At 46.6% G+C, this 14,719-nt stretch overlaps 1 protein-coding gene across 3 annotated transcripts in view; it reads right to left on the minus strand.

Moving 5' to 3' along the window:
* Window positions 1–6: 6 nt before the first annotated feature.
* LOC128872586 (protein SCAI) overlaps window positions 7–14,719 on the minus strand; it is a 16,886-nt gene continuing 2,173 nt past the window's right edge. The window contains exons 2-7 of one of the 3 annotated variants that reach the window (XM_054115447.1): window positions 12,178–12,712; window positions 10,782–11,097; window positions 4,808–5,221; window positions 842–1,165; window positions 554–632; window positions 7–456 (exon numbers count right to left, since the gene is read on the minus strand). In XM_054115447.1, coding sequence (XP_053971422.1) covers window positions 921–1,165; window positions 4,808–5,221; window positions 10,782–11,097; window positions 12,178–12,712 — 1,510 coding nt within the window. In that variant the 3' untranslated portion in view covers window positions 7–456; window positions 554–632; window positions 842–920. Of the gene's footprint in view, window positions 457–547; window positions 633–841; window positions 1,166–4,807; window positions 5,222–10,781; window positions 11,098–12,177; window positions 12,713–14,719 lie in introns of all 3 variants that reach the window. The other 2 variants (XM_054115446.1, XM_054115448.1) reach the window with 2 other exon arrangements.

Below are 14,719 nucleotides of genomic sequence, written 5' to 3' on the forward strand. Positions count from 1 at the left end.
TCCCCCCATCGGGCGGCGTGTACCACCGGTGGTTCACACTGATACGTCCCCTCATCGGGCGGCGTGTACCACCGGTGGTTCACACTGATACGTCCCCCCATCGGGCGGCGTGTACCACCGGTGGTGGTGGTGGCCGGACCGAGAGTCACCCTCTCGAGTGCAAAGGGTTGACATTAAAGATAATGACCTTTACGCAAATTCTACTCTTAAAAAAAAAAAAATGATTGGTTAATTATTTCTAACCCTGAAATCGATTAATAAAGTAAATATACGAAGTTTCATTTCGAATCGGTTCCTGTACGAATGCTCGTTACACCGACTGCAGGTAAATAAAAGTGACGGTCGAGGTACGAACTGATTCTCCTTCGTCTTTCGTGAAACGTGTATCGAGCGGTTGAGTGTTTTAAACGAAGGTCCTGAAGAATCTCTTCCTCCCTCTATCACTTCTCGAACGTCCTACGCATATAAGAATATCGCTCGATTATTTGAAGTCCCGGTTCGAAAATAAAAAAAATATAAAAAAAAAAAACGAAAAAACCATCCGTACGTTCACCTTCCCTTCTTCTTCTCAGTCTCTACCCCTTCTATCCACACAAATCCTCACCGTTCAACTTCCCTCGAAGCTTCGGCCTCTAAACAAAAGCAAAAGAAAATGCTCCAAGAAGAATTCGTGTAAACGGAATTCCCGGCGAAGGCAAGGACAACGACGTGAAATGGAAAAATCGTCACACCTCGTGCGCCCCCCCCCCCCCCCCGTCTCTCGCTGTCGCGATCGCTTCTCGATTAGACGCGGTTTAATGAGGTCTCAGTGTAACGATTTTATTTTTGCAATTATAGTTACAGTAATCGTAATCGTAGTCGTGGCTGTACGGCGGCAACAGTGACGTCGACTCGTTGGCGGGGCAGGGAAGATGCCTGGGTCAGGCCAGCTCGTTGCTGTCCGGGAAGTGGTCGCGGCAGTCGAGACACGCCGCCAGGTCGAGCACCAGGTGATGCAACGTGGGATGCTCGAGCACCTCGGCGTCCGGCAACGGCGGATGGCAACGGGGCCTCTGCTGTCGACCCCTGAACGACCGGTGGAGATTCAACACCACGTCGCAGAACACGTAGCGCACCAGCAACAGTCGTAGGAAATCGTCGCCGAAGAATTGCAACACGCTGGTCTCTGCGTGTACCGTAAAACGCTCGTCAGTCGACGTGTCCTCGTCTCTATTTTCCTTATTTATTTTATTCTTTATTTATCTTTGTGTTTCTCACAGATCGTGTGATCGTTTTCTTTATCGCTGACACAAATATTCATTATTTTTTCGTTCTGTTCTTAAAGGAGGGAAACCACATTACGGAGCCAAGTATTTTTTGTTTTTTTCTTTTTGTTTATAGAGAAAAATTTACTCACATTTTTGTCTTATAATTTTGAGTTTAATAAGCTAAAAGAATCATCGAGCGTACTTTGAATATTTTTAACATCGAAACGAGATTAAGTGAATTTTTCCAAGTAACAAAAATTACGAAGTACGATTAATAGCCTTTAAAAATTACCGAATGCATCTTGAATCGTACCTAAAATATACCGAAACTTGAATTGAAATCAAGTAAACGTTTCTCTATAAAAAGAAATCGTGAAAGCGCTTAACCCTCGCAAGCCTGACTTTCCGAATCGAATTCGAAAGAATATCGATGTGTTTATTATTTTAGCGCATTTTACTGAAGAACTAAAAAAAAAAAATTAATTCTGAACGTTAAGAGCGTCCGAGACAATAAATTGCAATAAAATCCTTGGATTTCGACGATGTTCTAAATATAAATACCACGATAAATGTTTGATTGCGTAGTTTCTAAAAGGCTGTAAGCAAAATATAATCATATTAGAAATTGTGGATAGTACCAGCCTCGACGTGTCGACGTTAGGTCTCCTAATGTAGCTTCCTCCCTTAATATCAGTTTCAGCAATTGCGACATGTTCGAGCGACTTGAGGCGGATTCGCGTCGACCGCAATCGAGGACGTCACACACGGAGGTCAGTTTTAAATGGTTCCGGGTTGGAGCTCCGAACGTGACTCCGTTTCATGGTTAGAGGGGGTGGTTTCTTTGTTTCGGACTGGGAAACTTGTGATTCGGGGAGAGAAGGTGTTTGGTCTGGTACCGCGAGAAATTTCTGGATTCTGCGAAATAAATTCGCAGAGACGATTTTTCGGGACATCGAAGCGGGCTGAACCTTGGAAACGGGGTTGGGTATCCCGAGGTATCCCGAGGTGTGACTTCGTTCGGGCTGTCAGACCCCCGAATATGGATTGACGTCCGCAATTGCCGTCGCGAACGCTCCGTTCCAGAGATATGGCGGACAAATTTGCATATTACTGTTGCTGCTGTTGTTGTCTGTGCGCAGACCTGTTGTCGCAAACTTTCGGGCGTATTATCTCGGGACAGCTATAGGGGGACGTGCAGACGTTACGGGGGAGGTTAGGGGGAGGTTTTGGTATCGATTCGACGAAACTTTCTCGGCCGGCGAATCAAACGTATCCGACGAGAGCGTTACTTACGACGTTAGCTTACGCCTATCAGACGCTCGACGAAAGGAAGCCAGCGGACTCCGTACGCTCGAGACTCGCGGACGACGTATCGCCGGTCGCGAGAGGAACAATGGCGAAACCACCTTTGCGGCCGACCCTAGATCACGCGGCCTGGAGAACCGAGATCGCTGGTTCAGCGATAAACACGGGGAGCTGCGGGGCAGCTTCGGACGACCGGATCTAGGCCAGCTGTGTTTATCGTTGTAATGCAATCGTAAATCGCGTTTCGTACCATCCCCCAATGTCGATGGGGCCGACGATTCGTTTCCTTGGGAATTCCCATTCTTTTCTTACGATATGACGAACCAAGGTATCTCTTACGATATACCTTCAATGAAAAATTATTTAACCCTTAAATGGACGAGTAAGTTTCGCGCCACTGGAAAAGTTTTCTTCAAAGTGACATTCGACATTAACTTATTTTCGATGCATATAAATATTGGATAGTGCCAACATTAAAAAAAGTACAAAATTCGTTCAGAAATAAGAACTAGTTATCAAAATTACAAAAAAATAAAAGAAAGTCAATTTTATCTGTGATGTTTAGTATGTCGTTTAAAAACAACATTGTCCATTTAAGGGTTAAAGCCTAACGATACACGTTAAATGAGCTACATAAATATTCGTACCTTCTATGGCTACCGATGAAATTTGTTTAAATTAATCGGTAGGTTTGATGTTTCCACGTGTATGTTCATCCGCATTATCCATTGTACAAATATGTTGGTGTATATGTAAATATATACATGTACAAGGTTAGTCGTACGTATGTATTTATAATCAAAAATTTACCCCCTTGCGCTATTTTTACGAGTGATGAAAATTTTATGCCGAATTTGAAAATCACGAGTACGACGCGCGATGAAATTTTTCACCAAACTAGAGAAACCCGAATTACGCTCGCGACGAAAATTTTATGCCGAACTTGCAAATCACGAGTCTGACCATAAATATATACACGTATAATCTTATTCATGTACAAATTTGTAACGAAAAATTCATTTGTTGATATTAAAACTATTATTTAAGTTAGCGAATCTAGTTAAATAGACATAGGGTGTACGAATGTTCATGTTCCGAGTGCAAATACGACCGATTCGTGCTCCTTAGGAAGAACATCGCGAAGACCTCCTCGAATTCGACGTTGACTCTGACCTATGTCGCGTTCCGCTGTGTGATTTTTTTTTTTGTTAGACAGCGAGTCAATCAGGCGACCTTTGCGGCACCGAAGACAAACCATCGGAAACAAAAGAGTAATATCGCGCGATTGCATATCGCGGCGGTCCTTTGAATCTCTCAGTTTTTCGGCCGGGATCGATACGTACGGAGTCGAAAAAAAGTGGTTCCAATTTCGCGGACCAGCCCTTGAAATCAGCATGCCGGAGCCAAGAAAGTTTCACCGACACAGATCTGTCCCCCACCCCTCTCTCTCTCTCTCTCTCTCTCTCTCACACACACACACACATATTCGCTCTTTAGCACAGTGGTTCTTAACCCTTTTTAAGCTCATGGCACAGTTTAGAACAAGATTCTCAGGCTTTTTGTGCTCGTGGCACGATTTAGACAGCGAGAAACCTGGCACGGTTCTTAATCCTGAACAATAATTACAACGACGAGAATTCGGTGATAAATTGTTTGCGAAGTAAGACTAGGGAGGCTCGAGTACACGCGACAGACAGGTAAAACTCGAATCGATGCAAAAGTACCATTTTAAACCATTTCGAGTGTTGAGATGTTGTGTATGAATTTTTCGTAGTAAAAAGCACGACATTAAGAATTTCCGGTCCCTCCGATACGAGAGGCATAGTATCAATAAATTGAACTCTTTAATGATTAAGAATCACTGGTCTAGTCCACACAGTCGCCCCGGGGCAAACTCGCGCCGTGAGTTCTACCAGTAACCGAATAAAATGTATCGCGAAAGCAATGCCAGGTGAACCGATCGAACTCTACGGGATTTCGAAAAGTGGACGAAAAATGCTACGGAGAAGGTCTACGGTGGAAGCTTCTCTATGTTACCAGGAACGTTAAACATTGCAAACATTCTAGCCCCAACCACCGATCCGAAGTCTGGGATCCTCCGCGGCGTTTCTCCCGGAATTCAACGATCCACCTGCTGTTGCCTTCGCGCTCCACCCGATCGAGTTACGTGTACAGCTCGCGGGACCTCGCGGAGATCACCGATCCTCCCCCTGTGCGGGCGACGGACGACAAAAACAAACGTCCTGAATCCTTACCGCATCTGGAGCGCGTGACGAGCTGACAGGCCTCGATGAGGAATCGCTCGATGTAACGCTGGCACCGCTCCCAGTGGTGCACGGCCAGGCTACCGATGTTGCATATAAGGCAAAAGGCGGCGAGGGGGGCGTGGAGAAACAGGGTGAACAGGCTGCCACCGTGTCTGACGTCGCGCAACGTCGGCGGCGTGTCCTGGGGCGACATCAGAACCATCAGAGGCTGCCCGAAGTACCGCGGTATCTGTTGGAACACGAAGCTGTTGTCCGAGTCCACCACCACGAACAACGGCTTCCTGGTGAACGGGTAGAGGTCCCCGGGGTACAGGCAGTGGGGCTCCTTGCCACCTGTCGGCCTCTTCCCGTGCTCGGGGTCCCTCTTGCTGCACGTAGACACGCCGCCCAGGTCGTACCCCACTGCAAGATCGCAAAATTTATCAACATCGTGCAATTCCGATTTAGCCGAGCGGTAGGATGTCAGACGAACATCTTGGGCGCCCCTTAAGGGGCGCCCCCTTGGCCATGTCGTCGTTTGTAACTCGAATATCTTTAGACGGGAGGACGTGGCTAACATCCGAGGTAAGTTACCGAGTTACGCGTCGATACGGTTTGAACGAGTTTTTGGACGTACGTATAGTGAACATTCGGTGCAAGAATAATAAATAAAAAACTGTCCAGCTGACTCGATCGTTTTCATACGGCCATCGCTACGTATCCTATTGCTTCCGCGCGAGAGGGCAGCTTACGAATTGATATTGTGCGCATCGAAAGAGGCCGTGTATCGTCGACCGTTTTCGTACTCGACGTTCCTACAAACAGCGGCGATCGGTCGAATCGGCTTTATGCTTGGACGAGCCGAAAGCCGGGCTTCATTTCGCCAGAACAATGAGGAGCCCGTCGGACCGTGTCGTTTCTACTCCCCCGAAATTGAAGAGCCACCGAAATCATTCGCGGCATCCTCGGAGCATTTATTTTCGCGCGAATCGGATTACGCGAGACAATGTATATTTCCTTTTATCGTCCAAGCTCCGAACCGAGACGCCGCTAATCCTACTCTTCCGCATTCTATTCGAAACACTTGGACGATTCAGTGATTCCCGATTCGGGTACGTTCCTGATTCGGGTCTCGCGCTTGACTCGATGCGGGATCGCGAAAGGGTTAAACGTTCGATCGAGTTGATTTCGAACTCTCTTGTTCGATCGTTTGTTAATCGCGTCCGACCAGTGCCGGCCTTTTCTACTCGTTCGACCATTCCCGATAGGACCGAAGACTGATTCCAATATTTTGCAAGTTTCCTATTAAATCATTCGTTCGTTATTCTAGAATAGTTTTTTTTAAACAGAATAAAGATATTTCTATTTCTGTAAAAAAAAAAAAAATAATAATAAATAAACCAAGTCAAGTCGCACCCGCGTTTGCCAAAGATTCCCATCGCAGAATTATGCTCGTCCGTCGATTCGAATAAATATTCGAATAAACATTCGAAAAACTTGCAAATCACGAGTCTGACTCGTGACGAAAATTTAATGCCAAACTTGCAAATCACAAATCCGAGTCGTGACGAAAATTTTATGTCGAGTTTGAAAATCACGAGTGTGACTCGTGGTAAAATTTTCAGGTCAAATTTGCAAATCACGAGTCGAAACGTTCTACTGAAACGTTCGACCATTCCGGACAGGGCTGAAGATCGACTCCAATATTTTGCAAGTCATTCTGGAATACTTTTTCAACCACGATAAAAATATTTCTATTCCTGTAAAAAGAAAGAAAAAATAAACCAAGTCAAGTGGCACCAACGCTTCCCAAATACTCCCATCGGGGAATTACGCACGGCCGTCGATTCGACTAAAAATTCGTTCGCGTAACTACGGCCTGTCTCCGTTTCGCGAACACCTCGCGGCCGTAACGAGGCTAAACGGTCTCGTTTAAACTCGAACGCGCGGCCACCTGGTCTCCCTTCGATGTATCGACGGCGCGCCGCGTATTTCGATATTGATTGCGAACTTAGAATCCAACTGGCGCGTCGGAATCTCCATCGCGGGTTGACCTTGACACGGTTGCGCTACTCTACTTTCGTTGAAAGACCCGTTTTCGCGTTCGCGGCCGGGTTGTAACCTTAACGCTGTGAATAGCGGTCAGAGGGAGCACCTTTGGCGGTCGGGCACGGTGAATTTTTCAGCGACCCCGTCGGCCTCCAATCGCGAACGAAAAAAATGTTTCTTTTGGGGGAGACGGATCCTCTGCGCCCAACATTTACGGAAAGATATCGCCTCGATGGACGGGGAAACTCGGCGCAAGGTCGCGAATCGGGACGCGACGACGGTTGCGCGAACGATCGAGGGGTTGGACACATTTTTTTAAAATTCTTATTTATTTTTGTTTCCATGATTCATTTGAAAATGGCACCACGTATTTATTTGTGTCGTTACTTGATACTCCCGTGGTGCTAATATATTTTTGCCGAGGGACGTACTATGTACCGTCTTCGCGCGAAAAGATTGAATCTGAGTGTATCCGTGTATTAAATCATTCCAAATGTTCCTATCGCGATTTGCACTTAGTTGTTTCTCGCGATAATATTTATGTAAATAGTCGACCTAGTCTCTCAGAATGTGATCGAAATGGAACCTACTCGATTCGATAATGAAACATAAAGTATTATATTGTATATATTGTATATTATATGTATACATTACTTATTAATAAAACGGAAGATACGTTTGGGACAACCGAATATATTTTCTGTTTCAGACCGCGACTCGATTAGCCTCTCGGGTTTAAACGTGTAAACAAGGAAGATTATCGTGAATTTGAATAAGTGTTCGTGAAAGGAGATCGGGAATCGCGCGAAGGATAGCGATCGCGTCCGGGACGCGTGGAATATTAGGAAACCATCTAAACGACCTGGATTTTCTATTTAGTTAATTCAGCGGCCACCGCGATAAGGGGTCATGGTCGCGGCTGCATGCATCTCGCGAGGTCACTCTCGAGATGTCTTCTCTCGATCCGCATGAAAGTTTCGCGAGGATGGGCACTAATTAAAGACGAGAGAAAAAAAAAAAGAAAAAAGAAACACACTACTCTATCCCTTGTTGCCACTTGCAGCTAGGCGATGGATATTGTTCTCGCACTCGTAGCGCGAGGACTTTTCAACCGGATTTATTTTTAACGCGTGATTTAAGACCGAACAACTCGCAGGCCGAAAGTATGCTGATATTTGGAAATACTTTCTCGCAACGACGATCGAATACCTAATTTAACGTTCGATATAGCGAGTAAATAGAAGTAAATATCGTGGTCACGAATTACATATTTATTTAGCCAGAAAAATTCGAATTATTTTCGAGTTATCTTCCTTATTTATTAAAGTATCATCGGGATGCTGGGATTTTCTTTCTTTCTAAAATAAGATAAATCTAAATTATCCTAGATCTCTATTTAAATCCCCAAAGAGTTCGATCGTTTCGACCTAAATTCTTTCGGGGCGTTCTAAATCCGTTTCTACTTCTAATCGATCATTCTTCTATCCAAAGCCGGAATAGCATCGTGCTTTCTAACGTTGCTTAAGTACTCTAAAATCTAACGTCTAAATTTACAGCGCGACGAGCGTCCTATGCGTTATCAACCGTACCCCTGGCGACGTACCCCTAAGAATCTTTATAACCGCTAGGGCAACCTAAATTAAGACCCTGCAACCTAAATTCAACCCTTTAGCACGTATTCGCCCGTTCGGTGAATTTAGAAATTTAGAAATTATTCAGCTTTGGTACGTACGCAAGATAACGTGTCTATAATCGATCGATCTATTTAATAATAAAGGTGATTAAGGATCGCGAGGTGAAAGAATCGGACTGTCGCCTTTCTCCTATTCCCACTCAAGGGCTTCGTGGGCGCGGACACGTCGCGGACGTCGTTGATGAGCGAAGACTTTCGTCACCCATGTGCCCCCCGCCCCCCGCCCCCCGCCCCCCCTCGACCCCGTATATGATTATGTAAACTCCACCGGAAGACTGACAAGTGTTTCTCGGTTTGATCGACGTCTGGTTGCGGTAGACGTTTTGTTTCATCGTAAAAAAAAAAGTCTACAGCTACGTTCCCTTTTTATTCAGCAGCGAAGAACTTCGAACGAAAGTGGATGGAATTGAATATTCGAGACCGCGAGAAGCGGAGCGTGTCTACAAAATGATGGTACCGAGTTTTCAAGAGAAACCGGATCCATATGCCAAAAATTACAGTTACAGTTCCGTGCCTGTAGAATAAGTTACATGTAAAAACTATAGATAAGCTAACGTAGACTAAGATGACGTTGTGAATGTATATGGAATCTGAATGTATACGGATAGCGCGATATAGCGAGAAGCTACGCACTTAAATAAACTAACTAACTAAGTAACAGTTCCGTGCTGTCGTCTGTTAACGATCGAGGAATCAAATATATGTCGCTTTGGTTTTATGAAACATATCTCATTAGCTGTGCGCTTTGGGCCATAGTGTAATTTAAAAAAAAAAAAAAAATATGTTAGGCCACTCCGGTTCTCGAAGGTTCGTTTCCGATTTGTTTTCGATTTCCCTATGACCCCTGCTACGAAATTTTCCGTAGTTGCTCCGTGGTTCACTTGATACGAAAAGCGGGACTCGTCCCCAAAATTCGGGCGTTTCGATATCCACGGCGCTGACCACCGGTACCATCTCGAAGTAATTATACCCCAACGTCGACAAGAACGGCGGAAGCTCCATAGAAATCCCAAGCATTCTAAATCCTGATTTCAGCGCTGAACGAAAATATTCTATTTAGCGGATCGTCGGCGGTTCCGGCGATAACTGTTCTCCGAGCTTAAAAAGGTTAAGAACCACTGGTCTAATCCAATTAACGACGGAGATATCCCCGACGCGTTTACGGACACGCGTTTCGTTCCCGTGTAGCGGCCGCGGCGTACACCGTTGCGACACGGCTTATCCGTTGACGGCTGTTCCGTTCCACGGGACACGGAAAACCCGTTCCCAGATCGACGACCAAAGCGTCGGATTACCCGCCCCCCGAGGAAACTGACCGAAAACACCGACACGCGTTCGCCTTCGGCTCCGTCGAGCGAGTGATTCGCTTTAACCGTGCATCAGTTGGCCCGGCCTCTATCGCGATAAGTAATTTTCGGCCGATCAGCGTCCCCAGCCCCTCCCCGGCCCCCTCCCGTTCCGGTGGTATTTTTGCAGCGTTCACCAACTATTTTCCCGTGGCAAACGGGTGGCTTTGACGATCGTTCGCGGATCGTTCCACGCTTCGATCCTATCGATCGGCTCGAAACGACGACTTGTGAATTGGGTTCTTGACGTTCTTGGGTTTTTCGATCGTCTCCGGCCATGAGTGGCAGTTTCTTTTTTCTGTTAGAGGTTCGAGCAGATTTAGGAGCGACATCTTCTCCCCCCCAGACGGCCAGAAAAGAGACGACAACGAAAGCGTCTAGATTTTTAAGCCTCCTCGATACGCAACCCCCAGAACTCATTCGTGCCGTCGACTTCCTGCCACGCGCCACTTTGCGGAAGCTTGATAAAGGTACCTGACGCGTATATGGGTCGTTTAAATCGTGCGCGGCCGAAAAGAATGCGTGGCGCTGGAGAAACAAAAGCAGATTCGGATGTAATAAAGGATGTAAGGAACGTAATAAAGGCGTTCACGATTTTAACCGAGCTCCGTTCTCCTTGGAATATTCGATTGATCTATATGAAATTTGAAAATATGACGGTACCAAGTGGTCCAAGAACAGTACCGTTGTCCTAGTGATTCGCGCGTGTGCGAATGCCGTGTGTGCAAGCACCCGTTGAAGGTACCGAAAAGTCGACAGACACGAACGAACCCGTCCTAACAGCGCAACAGCAACAACGCGACGAAAGCTCCCGCGGTCTCGGGCGTTACAGCAACGGCTCAAGCCAAGGCTCTAAGATACGCATAGGCGTCGTCAATCGACCGAGACTACTCACTTTCTTCTGGATGCTTGACGGTGGAGAAGCACCCGTCCGCCGACAGGTAGAGCAACAGGGCCCCGTTCGCCGGCAGCTCCTTGAAGCCGCTGGCGAGGAATACCTGTACCTGGCTGTAGGTGGGCTTGTACAGCAGGTACTTGTGTGGATTGTCGCGTCTGGGCGCCCCGTTCTCGGCGCCCGGATACGGACCCGGCCTGAAGGGCATCCTCCCTGCCGGCGAGGCGTCGTGAAGGTGGTTAGGGTCGTCCCTGGGCTCCCTCTCCAGGGTCTGCAGCATCCTGAACATGTCCATCGACAACTCGCTGAACTTCACCTGATCGACAGACCAACAAACTTTAGTTGACTTTAATCGGTCGAGAATCGGTTGAGAATCGGTTGAGAATCGGTTGAGAATCGGTTGAGAATCGGTTGAGAATCGGTTGAGAATCGGTTGAGAATCGGTTGAGAATCGGTTGAGAATCGGTTGAGAATCGGTTGAGAATCGGTTGAGAATCGATCGAGAAGTTGCGTACGGGTACTCGAAAATAAAGTAACGGATACGATGTCTAAGACGAGTCAGACCCGGGATTTTCAAATTTGGAAGAAAATTTGGATCACGAGTCGGACTCGTGATTTTCAAATTTGGAATAAAATTAGGATCACGAGTCGGACTCGTGATTTTCAAATTTGGAAGAAAATTAGGATCACGAGTCGGACTCGTGATTTTCAAATTTGGAAGAAAATTTGGATCACGAGTCGGACTCGTGATTTTCAAATTTGGAGTAAAATTAGGATCACGAGTCGGACTCGTGATTTTCAAATTTGGAAGAAAATTAGGATCACGAGTCGGACTCGTGATTTTCAAATTTGGAATAAAATTAGGATCACGAGTCGGACTCGTGATTTTCAAATTTGGATGAAAATATCGTCGCGAGTCAAACTCGTGATTTTTATAATTGAATTAAAAATTTTCATCGCGAGCCTGATTCGTGATTCTCGAATTTAGCTTAAAAAATATCGTCGCTAGTCAGATTCGTGAATTTCAAGTTTGGCCTAACGTATCGCCACGAGCCAGACTCGTGATTTGCAAGTTTGGCCTAAAAAAATATTATCACGAATCAGACTCGTGAATTTTAAGTTTGGCATAAAAAATATCGCCACGAGTCAGATTCGTGAATTCAGTACAAGCAATTAACTTTTCGTTATAAATACACGAGAGCACTCATACAAGGCCCGACTGTATACATTAAAATTCAAATACGCTTTTAAACACTTTTCTCAAAAATTGCCACCAGTTTTCTGGACAACCCTACGGGACTACAAGACTACAAGACTATAAGAGACTATAAGAGACTATAAGAGACTATAAGAGACTATAAGAGACTATAAGAGACAATAGGTATATGAAGTTGACCTGATCAGTGCAGTTGCCGACGATGAGGATCTCCTGCAGCGATAGGCACATGGGTGGCGTACGTTCGATCGGCGGCGATGTCTGGGCGCCGAGTCTGTGGGTGAGTATGACAGGATTCGAGTCCGAGTGCACCACCCCGACCGCCGACTCGGCCTTCACGAACGCCTTGATCTCGTCCAGCACCAGGTTCCACTCGAGCTGATCGTCGGGCTCGTAGGTGCTGGTGTAGTCCGCGATCTGTGCGTCCAGCTCCTGGACCAGCTCGCGCACCAGCTTCATGCGGTTCAGCAGGAGGCAGACGACGATGAACCGCGCGTAATACCTGAGCTTCTTCACCATCAGGTCGCTCCTGTCCTCCTTGGCGGCGCGGCTGTAATACGCGCGACCCCTTATCGCCGCGTAGAACGAATAGGCCTCGTGCAGGTAGCTGGTCTCGCTGGTGCGCAGGTAGTAGTGATAGTAGAGCTGGCCGATCTTGCTGGCGATCTCGCCGATCTGCCACCTCTTCAGGCCGTACTTCGTGTCCAGTATCGTCCTGAAACGTGGAAACGAACACCGTTAGCGGGCGAAATGGTACGGAAAGATTGCGTTTCTGTTCCGTGTTTACGTAGAAAAGGACAGAGAGTGAAAGAGAAAGCGGTCCGAGGACAAAAAAGCAGTCGGCGGAAGCTTGTCAATCGGTCAGGATCATATTAGACTGATCGTCAAGAGGGAACCCCACCCAGTGACAGCGATCCTGTCCTATTTTAGAAAAGTTATGTCATTAATGATCTATCGTTCCAAAGTACGAAAACTGCATGAACAAATGACGAGAGCTCGAAGCTTAATTTTTGTGCGCTCGCGAGCCGTTGTAGGACCATCGTTTTATTGAAAACAGAAACAGATAATCCCCCTTCGACGCGAATCGTTCGTTTCTGAAAGGCCAGGACAGAGTTTCGTCGCGATCGTCGTCCGCAAGAAATCGCGACAGGGGAACAAAAGACGCGACACGTCCTCCCGTAAGCGCGACGGCACAATAAAAGAGGTGGAACCACCGCGATACCGGGAGCCGCGATACTTTTCAAACCGCGTTTGATGCGCGCGCGCGCGCGCGCGGGAAAAACTTTCCCCATTGTCTCGAGTCGCGGAGCCAATCCTGAAAGAGCGTCCCTGATATTTACGAACGCGTCGGTCGCCTGTGCGCATTCGTTCGGACGCTGCAGTGTTTCGAGCAAGTATTAATAGAGCCGATAACTTTGCACGGGAAACGTCGCGATTAACGGCGAGAGAGGTATCTCAATTTTCGTACCGAATCATTTTCAAAGAGATCGACTCTTTGTACTCGAGACCATTTTGCGAAGGGAGAGCGCTAAGAGGAATCGCGTTGTATTAAATAACGTAGCATAAAGAAGCGTGTAACTTATCGTAATAAATTTTCCCTCTTTCTCAAATGTCACCCTTTTATCATGCTCGACACTGAAGCACATCCGTAACCTGGCAAACGAATATTCTTGAAAATTTCTGCTAAGATTAAATATTATTTCGACTATCGGAGTCTAGGTAACGAAACGTATATCGTGGTATTTAGTTCTGTAACTACGTCAAAATTCGTGAATTTCGTTTAGATTCATCTCCCGTGATGTCTAACTTTCGGAATTAATCTTTCTGGTTCTCGAGTGAGAAACACTGTCATGGCGATCAACGTGAGAAACAAGGACAAAGACAGATCCTGAAATATCTTTAAAAATAAAAAAATGGCGAGACGCGCGTCGGATGATGTCAAAGAAAAAGGTCCACATGGCGGGTGAAACGCGTTAACAGCGCGACCGGGTACAAGTTCGCGTGTGTTTGGCGCCCGTATCGCGGGCGTCCGTCTATAGCAGGTGTCGGCGGAGCGAACGCGGCTCCGTGTGAATAGCTGGATAGACAATTGACTCTTTGTTGAGTTACACCGGGGCCCCCGATGGCACTTTACGATCAAAGGAAAGGGACAAAGGGCTGAAGATTACCGACCGACGGAATCGAAAGGGTAAATAAAGATGCGCCGCGCGGACGGGAAGTGGCCCCAACGAAGTAACCGGGAAAGTAAACGTTAAGGGGATGACGCACAGGAGGGGGCGACGAGGGGCGGGAGGCGTTCGAGTGTATCGCGATTCGGCGCGAAATTACGCGCCCTTCGAGATTCGTCCGGAAATTACCGAAATGCTGCGCAGCGAATTATTGTATTTATTTAGCCAGAAAAAATTCGAATTATTTTCGAGTTGTCTTCCTTATTTGTTCGAGATTGTTTGGGATGCTGGGATTTTCTATTCGAGCCGTGTGATGCCGTTTCCACCCCCACCCCCACTCCCGCCCCTCCGAAATGGCAGTGTTTATCGTTATCAAACTAAAAAGGAGCAAAACGAAATTTTCCAAAGGGGCAGTGATGGACGAAACGTTTGGAAAAAGAAAATTTTTGATTTTTTTAATATTGGGGGGCCAACGTGAAGTACCTCCCCCCTCCCCTTCAAAATTGAATTGGTTATAATTTCTAAACTAAAAAGAGCCAAACGTTGAACAAAAC

The sequence above is a fragment of the Hylaeus volcanicus genome, chromosome 2 (genome assembly GCF_026283585.1).
Source record: "Hylaeus volcanicus isolate JK05 chromosome 2, UHH_iyHylVolc1.0_haploid, whole genome shotgun sequence".
In the NCBI taxonomy this organism is placed as follows: Eukaryota; Metazoa; Arthropoda; class Insecta; order Hymenoptera; family Colletidae; genus Hylaeus; species Hylaeus volcanicus.